The 16043-nt window shown below is 36.5% G+C and overlaps 1 protein-coding gene across 1 annotated transcript; it reads left to right on the top strand.

The window, feature by feature from the left end:
• The first annotated feature begins 1347 nt into the window (after positions 1–1347).
• On the top strand, positions 1348–9441 carry LOC108674029 (neuronal acetylcholine receptor subunit alpha-9-II-like). Its single transcript, XM_018161927.2, has 9 exons — positions 1348–1490; positions 2954–3137; positions 3699–3822; positions 4702–4788; positions 5179–5313; positions 5950–6064; positions 7175–7259; positions 7778–7907; positions 9105–9441. The coding sequence occupies exons 1-9, from the start codon at positions 1354–1356 to the stop codon at positions 9320–9322; spliced, it is 1215 nt and encodes a 404-aa protein (XP_018017416.2). The 5' UTR covers positions 1348–1353; the 3' UTR covers positions 9323–9441.
• Positions 9442–16043: the final 6602 nt, after the last annotated feature.

The raw sequence follows: 16043 nt of genomic DNA, 5'->3' as shown, positions 1-16043 counted from the left end.
ATTAAACGTAATTTTTATGGGATTAATTTCGATGATATTTATTGGTGAGTATTGAAGTTAACCAGTTATATTAATTGAACTTAATTTATGAAGAAATACTTTAAAAATAGTACGTCGTCCTTATGTTATATGATGGGGATAAACCATATTCATTTGCATTCGGATTCAATTTCACTTCACAGTTATAAAATAAATGTTAAATATAACTGAAAGAGAAACAATTATACGACCTCCATTTTCGTATGAAATTTCTCGACTATTTTCACGCAAATGAAAAAAAAACGTATCATAAAATTTTTATTGCTCCTGATCGAAAAACTGATTTGCCTTTATTTGTACATAAATAAAATGAATACTTTGTTCGATGTACTTGACTACACAATGAATTATTGGGATAGACCAAATCAGATCACAGGTGCTCTTGCTGCGTAGATTCGGCATTGAATTTAGCGTTCTAATAACCTACGAAAATACTAAAAAATATAACGGTAAAATATATAATAAATGACAATTTTTTGTTCTGAATGACCTATTTTAAGCTGCATAAACACATACACAAAAGTTTTATCTCCTTCGTTGCAGAGAGAAACTACTATATTTGATGACAATATTTTACTGGCACAGAAAATTATTAATAATAAACTGTCTTTAATTCTTACTGGTACAACAGAAAGAAGCGATGCCTCGGATTACCCGTTCACTGGAAGTGCAGAAAAACTTTTCAAGTCGGACCAGAACATATTATTCCAGGACTTGTTCCGCAACTACAACAGAGAAATTCACCCAGTCTTGTCCCACGATCAAGTTATAGAAATAAATTTCGAGATTGCACTTTTCAACGTTCTTGAATTGGTAAGTGGTTTCATAACGAAAAAAACAATTAATTGAAAGTTTCAAATGAAAATACACCAATCGAGTATTATTAAAAATCTCTCAACTGATATTTCATCTCTAAGTTAAGGTTTCTACTAATATAATATTCAGAAAATAGCGATTCTTTCTGTTGAAATTTCTTTTTAGATGTTATAATTTGAGTTTACAATGAATTATTATTTCAAAATTATTAAACGTGTGTTATAACCAGCAGACATTGCCAATGTAGAAGTTATTATAAATAAAGTTCAACCAGCATTCTAGAGATGCAATAATAGTTATCAAATAGAGGTGGCCAAATCTCATTACCTAAGGTCAATTTATGTTTTAAATTCAGCATCACATTGTTTTTTTTTTTTGCTCATGAGAGCAGCAAATCCTTTACTTTTAAATCCGTTTATGACATGAAAAATTCTTTACTTACATGTCATTAATTAATATATTCTGCTTTCATTACTGAAGAACGCAAAGCAGGGCGAGATGACGACGAACCTGGAGGTAATATTGCGTTGGCACGACCCCTTCCTGACATGGGACCCCGCCCTGTACAACTACACCTACGTGCTGCGTGTGCCTCACCACAAGATATGGGAGCCTGATATTATTCTCTACAACTCGTACGTTGTTTCATGTTATATTTAAATGTTATGACTTAGGTAAATAGAATATATAAGTCTGAATGGCTCCAGGTTTTGTTAATCACTTTGTAACTTGCAGAATTTGCTAGTCGCTTTGGAATGCCTTTATTGCGTAAATTTAAAGAATTCCTTGATGCCTTGAAAAAAATTATACAAATCTGCCATGTGCAGCTCGTAATGCATATTTGATCGCCGATTTCTAAAAATCTTTCTGCATATTTTGAGCTTAGTAAACAGTGTTTTAATTTCTATCTAACGCTATATTCTTCATTACCGATATAATTCGATGACGAACTACAGCTACATAATTGCTTTAGCTAATCTTGATGCCCTAAAGCTCAACTCAGAATGCCCAAAGTACTTGCAAAAAACCGTTCACACTGCAATCAATATTCCGCGTACGTGCCTATCCGAATCGGCTCTTGAAATTCCGTATAAACAATAATTTATCACTGGTTGTTTTTTAATATGATTAATTGGATAATCTCTATTAGAATTATTATTAGTTGGAGCGTTCATCACAAGTTTCTTCGACTCTAAATTCTGGTAGATCAAGATAATAAACATGAAAATTTTTGTGAATAGGTAAAAAATTGACTCCATATGTGAACTTTAACTTCAACTACTTGTCTGTCTTATACTTGATTACCTGAAAGAAAAACAAGTATTTATATTAGTTCACATCACGTTCGAGAAAATTTCTGAGCGAATTTTTTTCATCAACTGCAAATCCTTTATTGGTCAAGGATGCAAATTCTCAAGCCAATAAAGTTTTCATTTTTGCGCCGATAATAGTTGATTTAAATTGGAATCTTGACATTGTTCTTTCTGATTTGATGAATGTGTTCTCTCTACCTCTCATATCTCAGATTAGTTAATTCTTTTATATTAGTTTCGCAATGAACATACCTCATCTATTCCTTTCCTTACTGAGCGACGAATTGAAAGAGAAACAATTGAATGATTGCTTGGCCTGCTGATTGAATGATTGCGTGGGCTGCAGATTGAATGATTGCGTGGCCTGCTGATTGAATGATTTGGTTACGTGGCCTGCTGATTGAATTATTGCGTGGGCTGCTGATTGAATGATTGCGTTGGCTGCTGATTGAATGATTGCGTGGCCTGCTGATTGAATGATTGCGTGGCCTGCAGATTGAATGATTGCGTGGCCTGCTGATTGAATGATTGCTTGGCGAGCTGCTTGAATGACTGCGTGGCTTGCTGATTGAATAATTGCGTGGCCTGCTGATTTAATGATTGCGTGGCCTGCTGATATAATGATTGCGTGGCCAGCTGATTGAATGATTGCGTGCCCTGCTGATTGAATGATTGCGTGGCCAGCTGATTGAATGATTGCGTGACCTGATAATTGAATGATTGCGTGGCCAGCTGATTGAATGATTGCGTGGCCTGCTGATTGAATGATTGCTTGCCCTGCTCAGCGCTGCACGGGACTACTCGAGCTCAATCATCTCGACGAACGCAATCATCGACAGCAGCGGCGAGGTGAAGTTGCTGCTGCAGGCCATCTTCGTCTCGACGTGCTGGATCAACATCGCCTGGTATCCTTTCGACCAGCAGATCTGCGACCTCATGTTCGGCTCGCGTACCTCCGACGTCATGCAGGCACGCTTTCTGTCCTGACACATGCATTACTTCTATAGACTTGCACCTGAAGTTGGTCTCCAACGTCCCGTAGGCACGCTTTCTGTCCTGCATTTGCATTACTTTTATAGACTTGCACCTGAATTTGGTCTTCAACGTCATGTAGGCTCGATTATTGTCCAGGCATAGATCATTACTTCTCTAGATTTGCATTTCAAAATTTTTCGTGTCTTATAGCCAAATATTCTAAACCTTGAAGCTTTTACATGATATACCGATATCTTTTCAGCAGAGTTAAAGTGCAACTTTTAATCATGAAATTGAAGTGTAATTTATGTTGATTGTGCCCTAATTTGTCATCTCAATAGGTTCTGGTGATAGTTGTGGCAAAAAAATTAGCTTGAATAACAAAATGTAATTGTTAAATTTTGAATTGAATTTACTCTACAAATTATAACTAACACACGAACTTTATTGAATTTGAATTTAATTTTTAACTTAACGTGCAACTAAACTAGCACGTGAACGTGTCGTCAAACTATCTGCATGTACGCCTAATATTTCGTTAATCATTCTACTCAGATACGCATCACAAAAGGTGACGCTCAGATTTCCCGCTACGAACACAACCACGAATTTGTCCTGGAAAACTTCTACGCTGACATGGGGGAGATAATGGATCCTTGCTGCGATAGCCCCTTCGCGCGTGAGTTGATTTCCTGAAAAAAAATAAATGAAAAATAAACAATTATTTCACATTGTAGCGGGCCAGCCTTGGCCGCACTGTAGTTTTCTTTAGACGCTGCACCTCTCTAACGAAGACCGAAGAGAAGAAGTAGGCGTAGGTAGTTTACTCGGTAAGCAGCTCATTGCGAGTAGGCAGCCTTACCTTTGCCTGACCTACCGCACTTTGTAATGACTAAAAATATTTGCATTTAATGTCTATATCATGTCTGTATTCGTAAACCTCTATGCATTTAGTGATAGTCCTATGTCGTGGATGCCGGTTTTCCATGAAATTTAAGTAAACCTAATGGCCTTTGAAAGTTTTCTGATCCATATTGATTCATCCTCGTACGCTAGGGCCCGCTTGCAGAGACCCATTAACTTTGTGTATGGAGCGTAGTTATCCCGCTACAACATCATGCTATCATTTTTACTTTATTGTATTGAAGTTGTGTGATTTTATTTTACTTCAGTAAAATGTACTCATTTTTAATCTTATGTGATTTGTAAAGTTCGCAATTTTTCAAGGGAATCATATAAATATCTCTGTAATGATTATTCTGTTATGATTACGCTTGGAAAAGTGTAGCTATTTTACAAAAAAACGATCATTTGAATTCAAACGAAATAATATGTTCCTAATTTTATATATGGACAGCGTTATTCAGAAACAAGAATATCATTATAGTTAAAAACACTTCAAATTCTTAAAGGTAGCATGAAATTAAACAATTAAACACGATACAATGTCCCCGTAGAATTATTTCCATGATTCGTTATGAATTAATATTGAAAGTTCTGTCTTATGTACATTTTTCTTTTTATATGACAAATTGCAAGTCTTGCTTGGTTTTGGCAGTTGTGTCGTACCACGTGCAGCTGCAGCGGCGCTACAAATTTCCCGTCTTCTTCTTCATCATGCCGGGCATCCTGATCAACATCTGCGGTAATAAAAAATTATTGTCGTTGCTTAAATACTGAAATTTTTTCTATGTCGCGCATTCTTTTAGGCATTCCATCTTCTTATGTCAGTTATGGAAAGATAGGGTTCCAAAGCCCTTGTGAATCAAGTCACGAAAAATTCAAGAATCGGCAACAGGCCCTGGGCTTATTTCTTCAATGCCGACACTTCTATTCTATTCTATTGGGACTAAAAAAAACAGATACTTAAATCTTAGATGCAGATTCCGTAGATTTTTATAGGTGTTGACAGTGTTTTTTTCAGTAAATGTAATCGCTGACCTCGATGGTCATTCAAAAAATATCTTGGTTACGAACAAAAAATTGGTTAAACTTCTACACAATTTGATTGGCAGTTAGAATTTTTTTATCGCAGCCGTACTTGTGTTCTCGCTTCCTGCCGAGTCGGGAGAAAAAGTTGGTTTGGGCATCAACTCCTTACTGGCAATGATGGTCTTCCTCATGGCCATGATAAACAACCTGCCACCTGCAGAGTCCATTCCTCTTGCTGGTGAGTCATAATTTTATAATATTATTGACCATTATTTATGACCATTAATGAATTCATTAATTTAATTACTTGTCAAAAATTGCAAATGTGTTATACGCTGTTCGAGAAAAAAAATCGTGAAAAAACGGTCTCACTGGTGTTCTAGTGACCGGCCGTCACGTGAAAATAAACAGTTTCAAAGATTTTTTCAGATGTTTTCTGGGTTTCTAGTGGTAAATTGGAATAAAAACGACCAAACGGTGTTTTTTTCACGTGCCGGCCGGTCTGATACATAGTAGTATAGTTTGTTGGTGCATAGTTGTACCTCTTTGTTTTCTCTATTCGTGAGTCATGCTTCACACTAGCGAGTCAGTTTTTCATTGAAAATATCGTTGTTATAGCGTATTGAGGTAATCTGCAGGCATGTTCTTCGGAAAAATTATATGGTTTCATTAAATATTACTTTGTTTCATTTCAAAATTTAAGTGAAATCCATCGATGTCTAACGAAAATTAATAATTGTAAGTGTACACGTGTAGCCGACGGCAGGCATGTGCAACGGTAAAACTATATATAGCGTTCAATACAAAAAAAATGAATGTATCTATGTCTTACGAACACAAATAATATTGAGTGTGCACATGTAACGACCGGCAGGCATGTACTACGGTGTGTGTCTGGCGGTGATCACGACGAACATCGCTCTGTCCGTGGGCGTAATGAACCTCTCACATGGCGGCGAACGTGGCTACAAGCTGCCCTGGGCCCTCAAGTGAGAAAATATATGCGTATTAATACGGACTTTTTATTTACGAGACACAATACGGACACAATACGGTCTTCTCTCATATGAGTGATAATACGGACTTTTAACTTACGAGAGAAAATACGGACTTTTCTCTTATGAGAAAAAATACGGACTTTTTTCTTACGAGAGTAAATACAGACTTTTCTATTACGAGAGAAAATTTGGACTTCTTTCGTCTCTAAGATGACAAGAACTCATTGCCCTCGCTAACTTGTTGTTCGCATCCTGAAAACATAATTTTGAACGTGTAACGACCCATATAAAATTACTTTATTTTAAATTTAAATATTATTAACGTCAACACATCTTTTTATTTCTAGCATATGGAAAATGAGTTTTCATCACAGAAAGGGGCCTTTTTTTGAATGGGACGCTGTCTGGCTTCATAACGCTTGATATAATATAAATAAATCTTCTCGCATTGTAAATAATTATATTCCAACGATTTAGTTGGATGCTCAAAGTTGTAAAATAATTTATTAGTTTTTTTTTCATTTTCCTATTTTTTTTGGGCGCAGAAACAAAGTTTTCTTTTCTGAATTTAAAGAATTTTACAATTTAGTTTGAAAATTAATCGAATGAGAAAAATATTTTCACATTGTGCTCAATTCACATTATGTATCGGAAAAACTTTTACTCTAAAATGCTACAGTCAAATAATTTTACAAGCATCGCAATGCCTAATCTCTTAATAATTTTTTCCGTTGTCTAATCGTTCAAAGTTTTCGTAAATGGTAGTTATGGGGTTTAAAATATTCTTTAAATCACGGCATTTCTTTCTCTCCTTGGTCACCTCCTCGCTTTTCCTTAACTAATTGCGGCGATTAGGCTGTTTAGATCACCAAGATCTGATCAGTAAGTGGGGGCTCTTAACCGCAACTATAGTTATAAAAATTCTAATCAATCGATTATATGGCCGGTTCGTTAAGAATCTATGCCAGGCCAACTTGGCTCTATCAAAGCTGAGAGACACCATGGTTTATATTATCATCATTGCTATTAATAGAGCTCCTATACCATTATTGTTATGATCATTGTATTATTAATGAAGGCTGAAACAAATGCTCGTTGCAGGATTATGACGAAAGCGATGTCTCGATGGCTGCGCGTGTCCGTGCATCCAATTGTGCAGCGGCACTGGCAGAGGCAGGAAGAACAGGCGAGCTCGTTATTGGTGTTGCAATTTAATTTAAAAAATTTATAGCTCCTTAAATTCAATTAAATAATATGAAAATAATGAAAAATTATATATTAATATATATATTAAATAATATGGTAATTAGTAAAATAATTAATAATTCAAATAATAATAAACATTTTATGGCTCTTTTAATAAATTCTTTTTCTTAGTGAATTGATAATGTACAACAAACGTACAAGGAATAATTTTTACTTTTTCGCAAGTTTGATAACATTGCCCACAAAATAGTATTGAAATGTATGATTTAATATTTCTTGAAGCTATTGTCCGATGAGCTCTGACACTATTCTTAAATGCGCACGTTGTGTGGCTTAAAACTTTTTGTACTGAAAAACAGTGTACTAGTTGAGTTACATGTTTTATCCAAATTATTATACTATATCTTGCCGCTGAAATAATCATATCTGCTTTAAAAACAAAATAAAGAATAAACGGCCTCTAAAATAGAAACTAATTTTGTTAAATATTATGTTCAGGAACAAGATGGTGTCTTATTCGAATCCCCGACTGTGTTCGAACGCTCGGAAAGAGCCTGGCGATCGCTTAAAGTCCGTCCGAAAACTCCTGAAAATGCGGACAACAACCCGTGGGTGCCGGTCAAACGAGGTAAATAATTTCATCAATGTTTCATGTCCTAAGACCATAAACGGTCCCGGATTCTTCTCTGATCATACATTCTTAGTAATAAAGAAAAAGTTTCCGCACAGGAACTTTCGACCGATTCAATGCCATGCCCGAAAATTTTTTCATAGTCACAAGCGTAGCCACAGCCGCATTTTTTTATTTTACGATGTATTCACATTTTATCTTCCTGCAAAAAATTAGAGATGTCTGCCCCTTTAAAACAAGGTCACTATTGCTATATGTAAAGCAGAAGTTGCCTTCACAATTTCTATTCTCTGAAATTTTACTCCATTTCATGTTAAGTCATCCTACGGTCAATGCGCTCACTATATTTTCCTAGTATTAATTCCTTGCCATCCCGGAATGCCCAATAGCAGTGTTCCAAGACCTTCTTATTGCCCAATTAAAAAATGTGCTTTTTAAAACATGCTAAAAGAATGATAATAATCAGATTAGAAGTTATATTAGACTAGAATTTATAGATTAGAATTAGAAAAATAATAGTTAGCTTCGTACTTCTTATAGAAATTTTGTTAGAATTGAAATACATTTTTCTTTTCTCGCACTCAGCCGCCTCTGACGAAAAATATGAATTACTCCGTTTGGCCGCAGTTAGGGAAACACTGCTCTTTACGGTTAACTTTATTCTAAGGAACCTTTCTAAGGAAATGTTGAATTGAAGAAAAGAGTGCTTCTTTATCACTCTTTATCTTTATATATGATGAAAGGTTTGATGTAAAAATTTAATCAGCACCTTTTATTGCACTTAATTGAAATCAGTGAATAAAATTGAGAAAAAAATAACTTCTACCATCTCTTCAAATAATTTTCTTAATTCTACTTAATTCACCTAGTATATAAATGAATTTATAGATATATTAAGTTTTTGATTAAAATCAGACAATGACATGACCCGGAATTGTTATTTCTGTCGTTAATTTAATTCGCTTAATTTTTATTTACCGAAAACATTTAATTCTGCCATCATCATGGATCGATTTTTCCAGCCTTTTATCCACTTTGCAATGCGCAAGCTATCTTCGGTATTTTAACACACATCTGACCAGTATAATAAATATATTGGCTCAACTGATATACGAAAGTATTATTAATATTTGTACGCACAGGCAGTGAAGGCTTAAATAAATAATTTTGATAGGTTCTGTTGGCTCATTTCAGGTGAAGGTCTCCCTGAAGCATCGCCCATACCTTCAGCAGAAGAACGTGACGTGTTCGTCGAGGAGTGGAAACTGGCGTCGCGAGTGATGGACCGTTTCTTGTTCATTTTGTTCTCTGTTATCACTGTTCTCTTCAACTCGATCATGCTCACTAGCTCCCCTTATGGGATTGACATGAACGCGTGCAATGAAGACGAGGGCTCTTGTCATGTAGACTAAGCTGGATTTCTTAGTCTATAATAAGGTTGTTGCACGTATTGTTTGTATTGGTACGTAGTGAAGACAAAACCGCATTATTTGAAACACAAAACCGTTAAATCAAGTTGTAGATTATAAAATGAATGCGCATGGTAACTGTTTCAGAATAATATTTAAAAGGTTGCATGCACCTAAGATTAGCTGTACTTATAATTACATCTCATTCCAACCTGAAAAATTTTGTGGAAAAAATTTTCAGAAGAGGAATACGGTCTATGTTTTCACGATAGGAAGCACTCACAGTGTACTAATATTTTGCATTGAAGAAATGGATCAATATCCATGCATCCGACTCAAACATTAACATTAGCATTCAACTGCTTGATCAATGATGTTTGGATACCTAATTGCCTAACTTAATTTTTCGATTTTTCCAAGAGAAAAATTCAAGTAATTTCTTAATTATTTAATTTAATTATTAAATGTGTTTCGAAATTATTAGCTCACGATCAATGTAATTGCTTATTAACGCCAGGTAAAAGTTATAATACAAATATTAAAATACTATTAAAACTATAATTTTAAATGTAAAAGAAACCTAATCTTTTATTCTTGATTGCTTCATAATAACCACGCATTGTGATTGTGTGGTACGTTCTACTGAAAGACATTGAAATGTTATTTAAGGATATGCTATGTAAAAAAGTATATAAATTTTGAAATTATAATCAGATATGCACGATTTAGACTAAGTACTAAATCGTCAAATATTCTAAAAAGTATAGAAAATACCAAGCGAATTCACTATTATTATGTTGAAAAAGTGGTACAGGTGAATTTACTTTGAGCATTTATTCTGCAAATTGGATTTATTTATTTTATTATTTCAAATGTTTATTGATTTCTATCTATGCAAAATGGTGATTTTGCATAGATCGCAAATGGTGAATTAAATTTAAAAAATTAAATTGTTCAATCTCGTTGAATCGTAAAAAGGCTTAGTAGAAAATCCGAGAAATTATACATGTAGCCACTGTTTGTGTATTTCAGCATCATTTTTAAATTAATATCCTGTTTACTGAAAGTTGTTTGACAGCTTATTAGTCCGGTCAAAAAAATTCCTTCTTAGGTTCCTTTATCAGTTGGTTAGAGACGTCGATATCGGTGCATGCCGTGTGCGAAGGAACATAGCTATTCGGTTAGTTCTTTTTGCTTCGACGATTTTTCATTATTGATTAATTGGTTCATATGTATGCTATTTTATTTACATATAGAACATTCTCATTATGTTTGCCAAATATAATTTTTGCCATTGATTTCTGGGAACCTTATGTCATGGACTATTCGTTTCATATTTTGGCATGGCTGCGTGATTGAGATACAAGTTCCAAAAGGACTTTAACACATGAATGTCTTTTCCCGATACACATCCTACAACAGATTGTTCAAGTCCTATGAGGAGGTGTCGCAGAATATCTTTTACATGAGTAAATAGCCTGTGCGGTAGTTCATCTGAAACTGAACGCACGACACCTACTAAACATTTCAATTCACTGCTCGTGTAATCTGTAGTGTAGTAGCAGGCCAACTTCTTGCCGTATATGAAACGCTGTGTGTTTTTTGTAAGCTCCTGCACTCCAAACATGGTCAATGATTAGAAGTTCTTGACGTCATTCCTAGTGAAGTATGATGTCGTATTCGAGAATCAGAGTTTCTAGCTAAACCTTCGATGTCGTCGTCGGCATCCGTCCGTCTCGTGAGACGATGGGTTAGCTATCGGTCTCGCCTGCATCGCCTAGAGTGGCTGTGCAGACCGATTCTGGAGTGAACATCCAATCCACAGCCATCACAGGTGAATGCAGATGGCTGTCACAGCTGCGTCGCCCGCTGTTTCCGTCTGAATCTCCTCTGAGAGTCGCCATCGCGGTGCTCGACCTCAGCGCAGAACACGGCCTGCCCGACAGCGAGTCTCCAGCCCTGGCGGTCGGCTACTTGGGTCTCCCACGAGGATGGGTCGATGCGGCACCGTTTCAAATCCCTCATGCAGATGTCCTTGAGGCGTAGTTTCGGGCGTCCCGTTTTCCGTCGGCCTTCCACGAGCTCGCCGTAGAGGCGGTCCTTGGGAATGCGGCCCGCTCCCATCCTACTGGCATGCCCCAGCCACTTGAAACGTCTCTCGCTGAGAACTGAGAGCAGACTGATCATATTTGATCGCTCTAGTACCACAGAATTGGGGACTCTGTCCTGCCACTTGATCTGCAGTATGCGCCGAAGACACCTCATGTGTAAGCCGTCAAGTTCCCTTTCGTGCCCGCATAAGTGGTCCATGTCTCGCAACCATACAGGAGAGTGCCGAGGACGCAAGCCTTGTAGACGCACAGTTTAGTCTTCACGGTGAGGCTCGAGTTGTTCCAAACACGCTGGGTTAATTTGGCCATGACTGTGGCGGCCCTGGCAATCCTGCTGTTAATCTCTGAGTCGATGGACAGTGAACAGGAGATACTGGACCGTAGATAGGTAAAGTTCTCGACGACCTCCAGGGTGTAACCATCCAGAACAATGCTCGGGGGAGTCCCAGTGCCCTGGGACAATACCTTAGTCTTTCCCAGGAGGCCAGGCTGATGATCAGGCCAAACTCTTTGCAGGCATAGGCAAAGCGGGTGATAAGCTGCTGGAGTCCTCCCTCGGTATGCGATGCCAAGGCTTGATACCGAGGGTTTTCCGGGTTTTGGCCCGAAGACGGGCTATATTGAAGAGATTGCCGTCGTTTCTGGTGTGTGTGAAAACGCCTTCGTTACAATATACAAATTTGATTGAAAATGTATACAAATTTGATTGAAACCTTCGATATAGCAAGCCGGTAATACAAGGATGTACACTGTTCTTGTAAATAAATTCGGCTGGCATTCTACGACACATCACTCCCCGAAAATAGACATAGTTATTCAACTTATTAATCAAATCCTATTTGTATTCCTAGCCTTCTCCAGTAGCTGAAATAAACTAAGTTGAAGTTGATTTAGTCAAGGTTGAACCAGCTCAAGCATTTTAAATCGGCAATAATGGTCATCACTTGGTCTACATCCCAATGAAAAGCAAGAGAGTTCCTAGCGTTTTCCGACATTTTGTTGGCAAAATACAGCAAAAAATTTAAAATATTGAATCTTCGCGATTTCATTGAGAGTTCGTTTTCAAGCCAATTGATGTACGCGGTCAAACGTGCAGTATCGTTAATTCGACCGCTCTCCGCACACTACTTTATTGTAGTTCTAGAAGACTAACACTCTCATCATAAATTATTTGTACATAGCGTACCAAGATATTGGAGCAGAAAGGCGCGGGTTCGATCCCAGCTCTGTGCCCCAGTTTCTGGTCAGAATCGGCAAGGAGGCCGGGCGGTTAAGCACAGCAGAATTGTAGCAGTGAGTTGCGAGTTCGAGACCGCAAAATGCTGTGAATGTACTCTGATATTTAGAATCGGCGACAGGCCTACGGCCTACTAATCGCTGAAACCGCTATTAATATTAAATTATTATCGTTATAAAGTATAAATACCTGGCAAATTAAACAGATCTCGCATCAATATCAATTTGGGTTTCATTGCTGCGAATCTAGCCTCAGTTTTCTTATGATAGGAAAACAAAGGAAAATTTGAAACAAGTTATATCCCTGAAGATCATAACAGAATGCAAAGTTTTATGGATCGAGGTAGTAAAATGCGATTAATTCAAGGAAAAACCACAGGATCAATCACGAGTTCCATCTTTCACCATTCCAATGAAAGTGAAGAATCCGCGAGGACTTCAAAAATTAATATAATTGTTGACATTTTTAATTTCGCGTCACTTTTATGTAATATTGATCATACTACGTTTTAGGTCATTGCTATACATATCATTTATTGACCATTGAAATTTAAAACAAGTAAGGTTATCAGTCAAGTGACACGTTGCAACGCCGTTGAAGAATTACTTGAGCTCATGGTTGCTCTGCAATAACGTTGATGGTATAAGCTTCCAATCAGCACGGTGGGGGTTGTCGACTGAAAGCCACCCTGCTGCTCAGTTATGAAGATAAGCAAGAAAACAACGAAACAAGACTGAGGATATAACGAAAAGTGATCATTAATGAGGTTATCGAAATACAGAAAAATTGTACTATGTTAGAGGGGAGTAGCCTGTGGCAAACTTTGATAATATAACCTAACATAAGATGAATGATTATTTGACGAGGAAATTTGGCAAAAGTGATAAGCAAAAAAAATTAGGATTTCAGCGAATAGTAGTGGAATTACGTTCAAATTTTTACGCAGTTTCCTACAACACCTTTGTGATGAATCAACGAATAAACGGTGAGGTCAATGGTAAGGTTTCAAAACATAATTTTGACATTGCTATCTTATCAGTACATAAAGTATTTCAATACATTCTCAATTTTATTTAAGATATAAACTTGGCTAAACACCGAATTGATGCTCTCCTGGCTGCTCTAATTACACGTAACGGTCCTAATCCTATCTATGACCATTTCAATATACCAAATTGCAACCGTCGACATCTGCATTGATGGTTATTTAGGATTTGATACGTTGATATTATCAGGTCGACCCTGATGCCATCTGCTTTTCAATACTTTGATTCAGTACGTCCATGAACGATATTTTCAGGTTGATTTAGAAACAATTGTATTTATTATGTTTAATCATTTGTAGTCACGGAAAATTTATTTTGATTGACGTACCGTAACAAAATTTCAGCGACTATTTCAGCACTTAAGTCATGGAAAAATTTAGAGGGTTTCACCCTAAAAATAAAGTTGCAGAAACTAATATGGTGGCCCGGTATTAGGTTGCCTGTGTGGAGGTGAAACATTAAGTTATTAATTTAAATAGAAAATTTATGTATTAGAGGCTATAAAGTTTGAACTAATGCTTGTTATTGTCTGTTGTGAATTTAGGATAAATAATTATGATGAATGCTTTCAACATGATACTTTTTTTCAGTAGCCCTACGGCCCTACCTACTAAAAAAGGGAATGATTAATAGGTAGTTGTGTGACTTGTGTCTGGATAAGATCATCAAGATGTTGAGAAGTGAAAATTTCGTACCTAATTTAGAATAGAGTAACTTGAGTGTTATTAGAAATTTTTATTATTGCAGTATTGAAATGAATGGAATCTGTGCAATGCATTTAGCCAATGTGATTTGGGAAAATATTAATAAATTTTGTTATGAATTCTTTAACTAGGACCTAGCTAGCTAGGTAGATCATCATCTTGTACCTAAATGTTGAAGTCAGATAAATGGATGTTGATAACGAAACAGAATTTGAAGCTATAATTATCTGTTAGCCTAGTACTTAGTAGTTAGTAATAATAATATTACAAATGGTAGGCTAGTTACCTAGCTTTTACTTAGCTACCTATAACACCCTTATCAAGTTAATGAAGTTATCATTATTAATTATTTATAGTATACTATAGGCCTATTTTGGTTTTAGAGTATAGGGTAAACACGGTAGGGTAAACGCGGTATATTCCGACATCGTAGGTAATTCAGTCACTTCCCTAGTTTTTCCTTTATATTAAGCTTTGTTTTAGTTCCATGCGGCATGCATTCATTGATGGTTGAAATGGTGACGTCATACATTTGCGTGTCGAAATACTGCAAAAACACTAGGTCTTGGCCATCTAGTGGGAAAATATTGAGATCCAAAGAGAGACAATGCATGCCACCTGGCACCTGGTGAGTGGTGACTACTGACTGGTGAGATCATCAAAAAATGTGTCAAATTTGACAGTTGACCTTGCTCTACCAAATAGTGAATAACTGTTTGGGTATTATTGCAGATTAACTACATCCAAAAAAAAGGGTGTTTTTTTAATTATATGTTTTTTGGGGTGTAGATTACGAATCTGAAATCCATTTTTGGCGGTCGGCATCGGAAAACCTGTTATCTCATTATTAACGACTAGTCACTAGTGTTTTCATTGTTAAGTTATCGAACTACTGAAGAAACCTATCGACTATCGACTGCATAAATCCTATCGACTATCGACTGGCATGCGGTTGTTCAACGACCAGATGACCTTGAGATAAATTTTACAACGACTCTTGTGCCACACTATGAGACCTCGGCTGATTTCAAGTGGTAAATAAATTAATAGATGATTAAGTTGAGAAATGGATTTAGACACATGAAAACTAATTCCGTCACAACTTGAATTGGACACACACAGATCGTTCCAAGCTGTGTACAAAAATTAAAATTTGCTTAATTAAAAGCTTAATAGTTGTTAATTAAAAGCGTAATTAAGTAGTGTTCAATATTCATTAGTGTTCTAATTAAAAGCCGTGTTGTATTCCAATACAGCTCACACATGACACAGCAAACGGAATTCGAACACGTGGATGACGGCATTACGTATCAGTAGAATTTGAAGCACGGACGTAATACGCCTCACCACGTGCTGAATATTGCCACACACAGTGACGGAATATAGGGATTTGCCGCCGATTGGTAGGTTTCCATTCTAAAGGCTTTTAAATAAATATGGCAACATTTTGTGACGTTTCGTTGTTGCTGGCGTGTAGTACGGTGTTTTGCAAGTCAAATAAAGCAAACAGAACTCGAGTAACGCATATGGTTATTTTTTATAGTTTTTCATTTCTCGATGCGTCCTTAATGTGACGGAATATACCGCGTTTACCCTATTTTACTTTCTTTTCTGTAATCTAAATAG

Source organism: Hyalella azteca, unplaced genomic scaffold, assembly GCF_000764305.2.
Source record: "Hyalella azteca isolate HAZT.00-mixed unplaced genomic scaffold, Hazt_2.0.2 contig11130, whole genome shotgun sequence".
Lineage (NCBI taxonomy): Eukaryota > Metazoa > Arthropoda > Malacostraca > Amphipoda > Hyalellidae > Hyalella > Hyalella azteca.
Note: the sequence above shows the minus strand (reverse complement) of the source record. Positions and strands in the feature narration are given on the sequence as shown.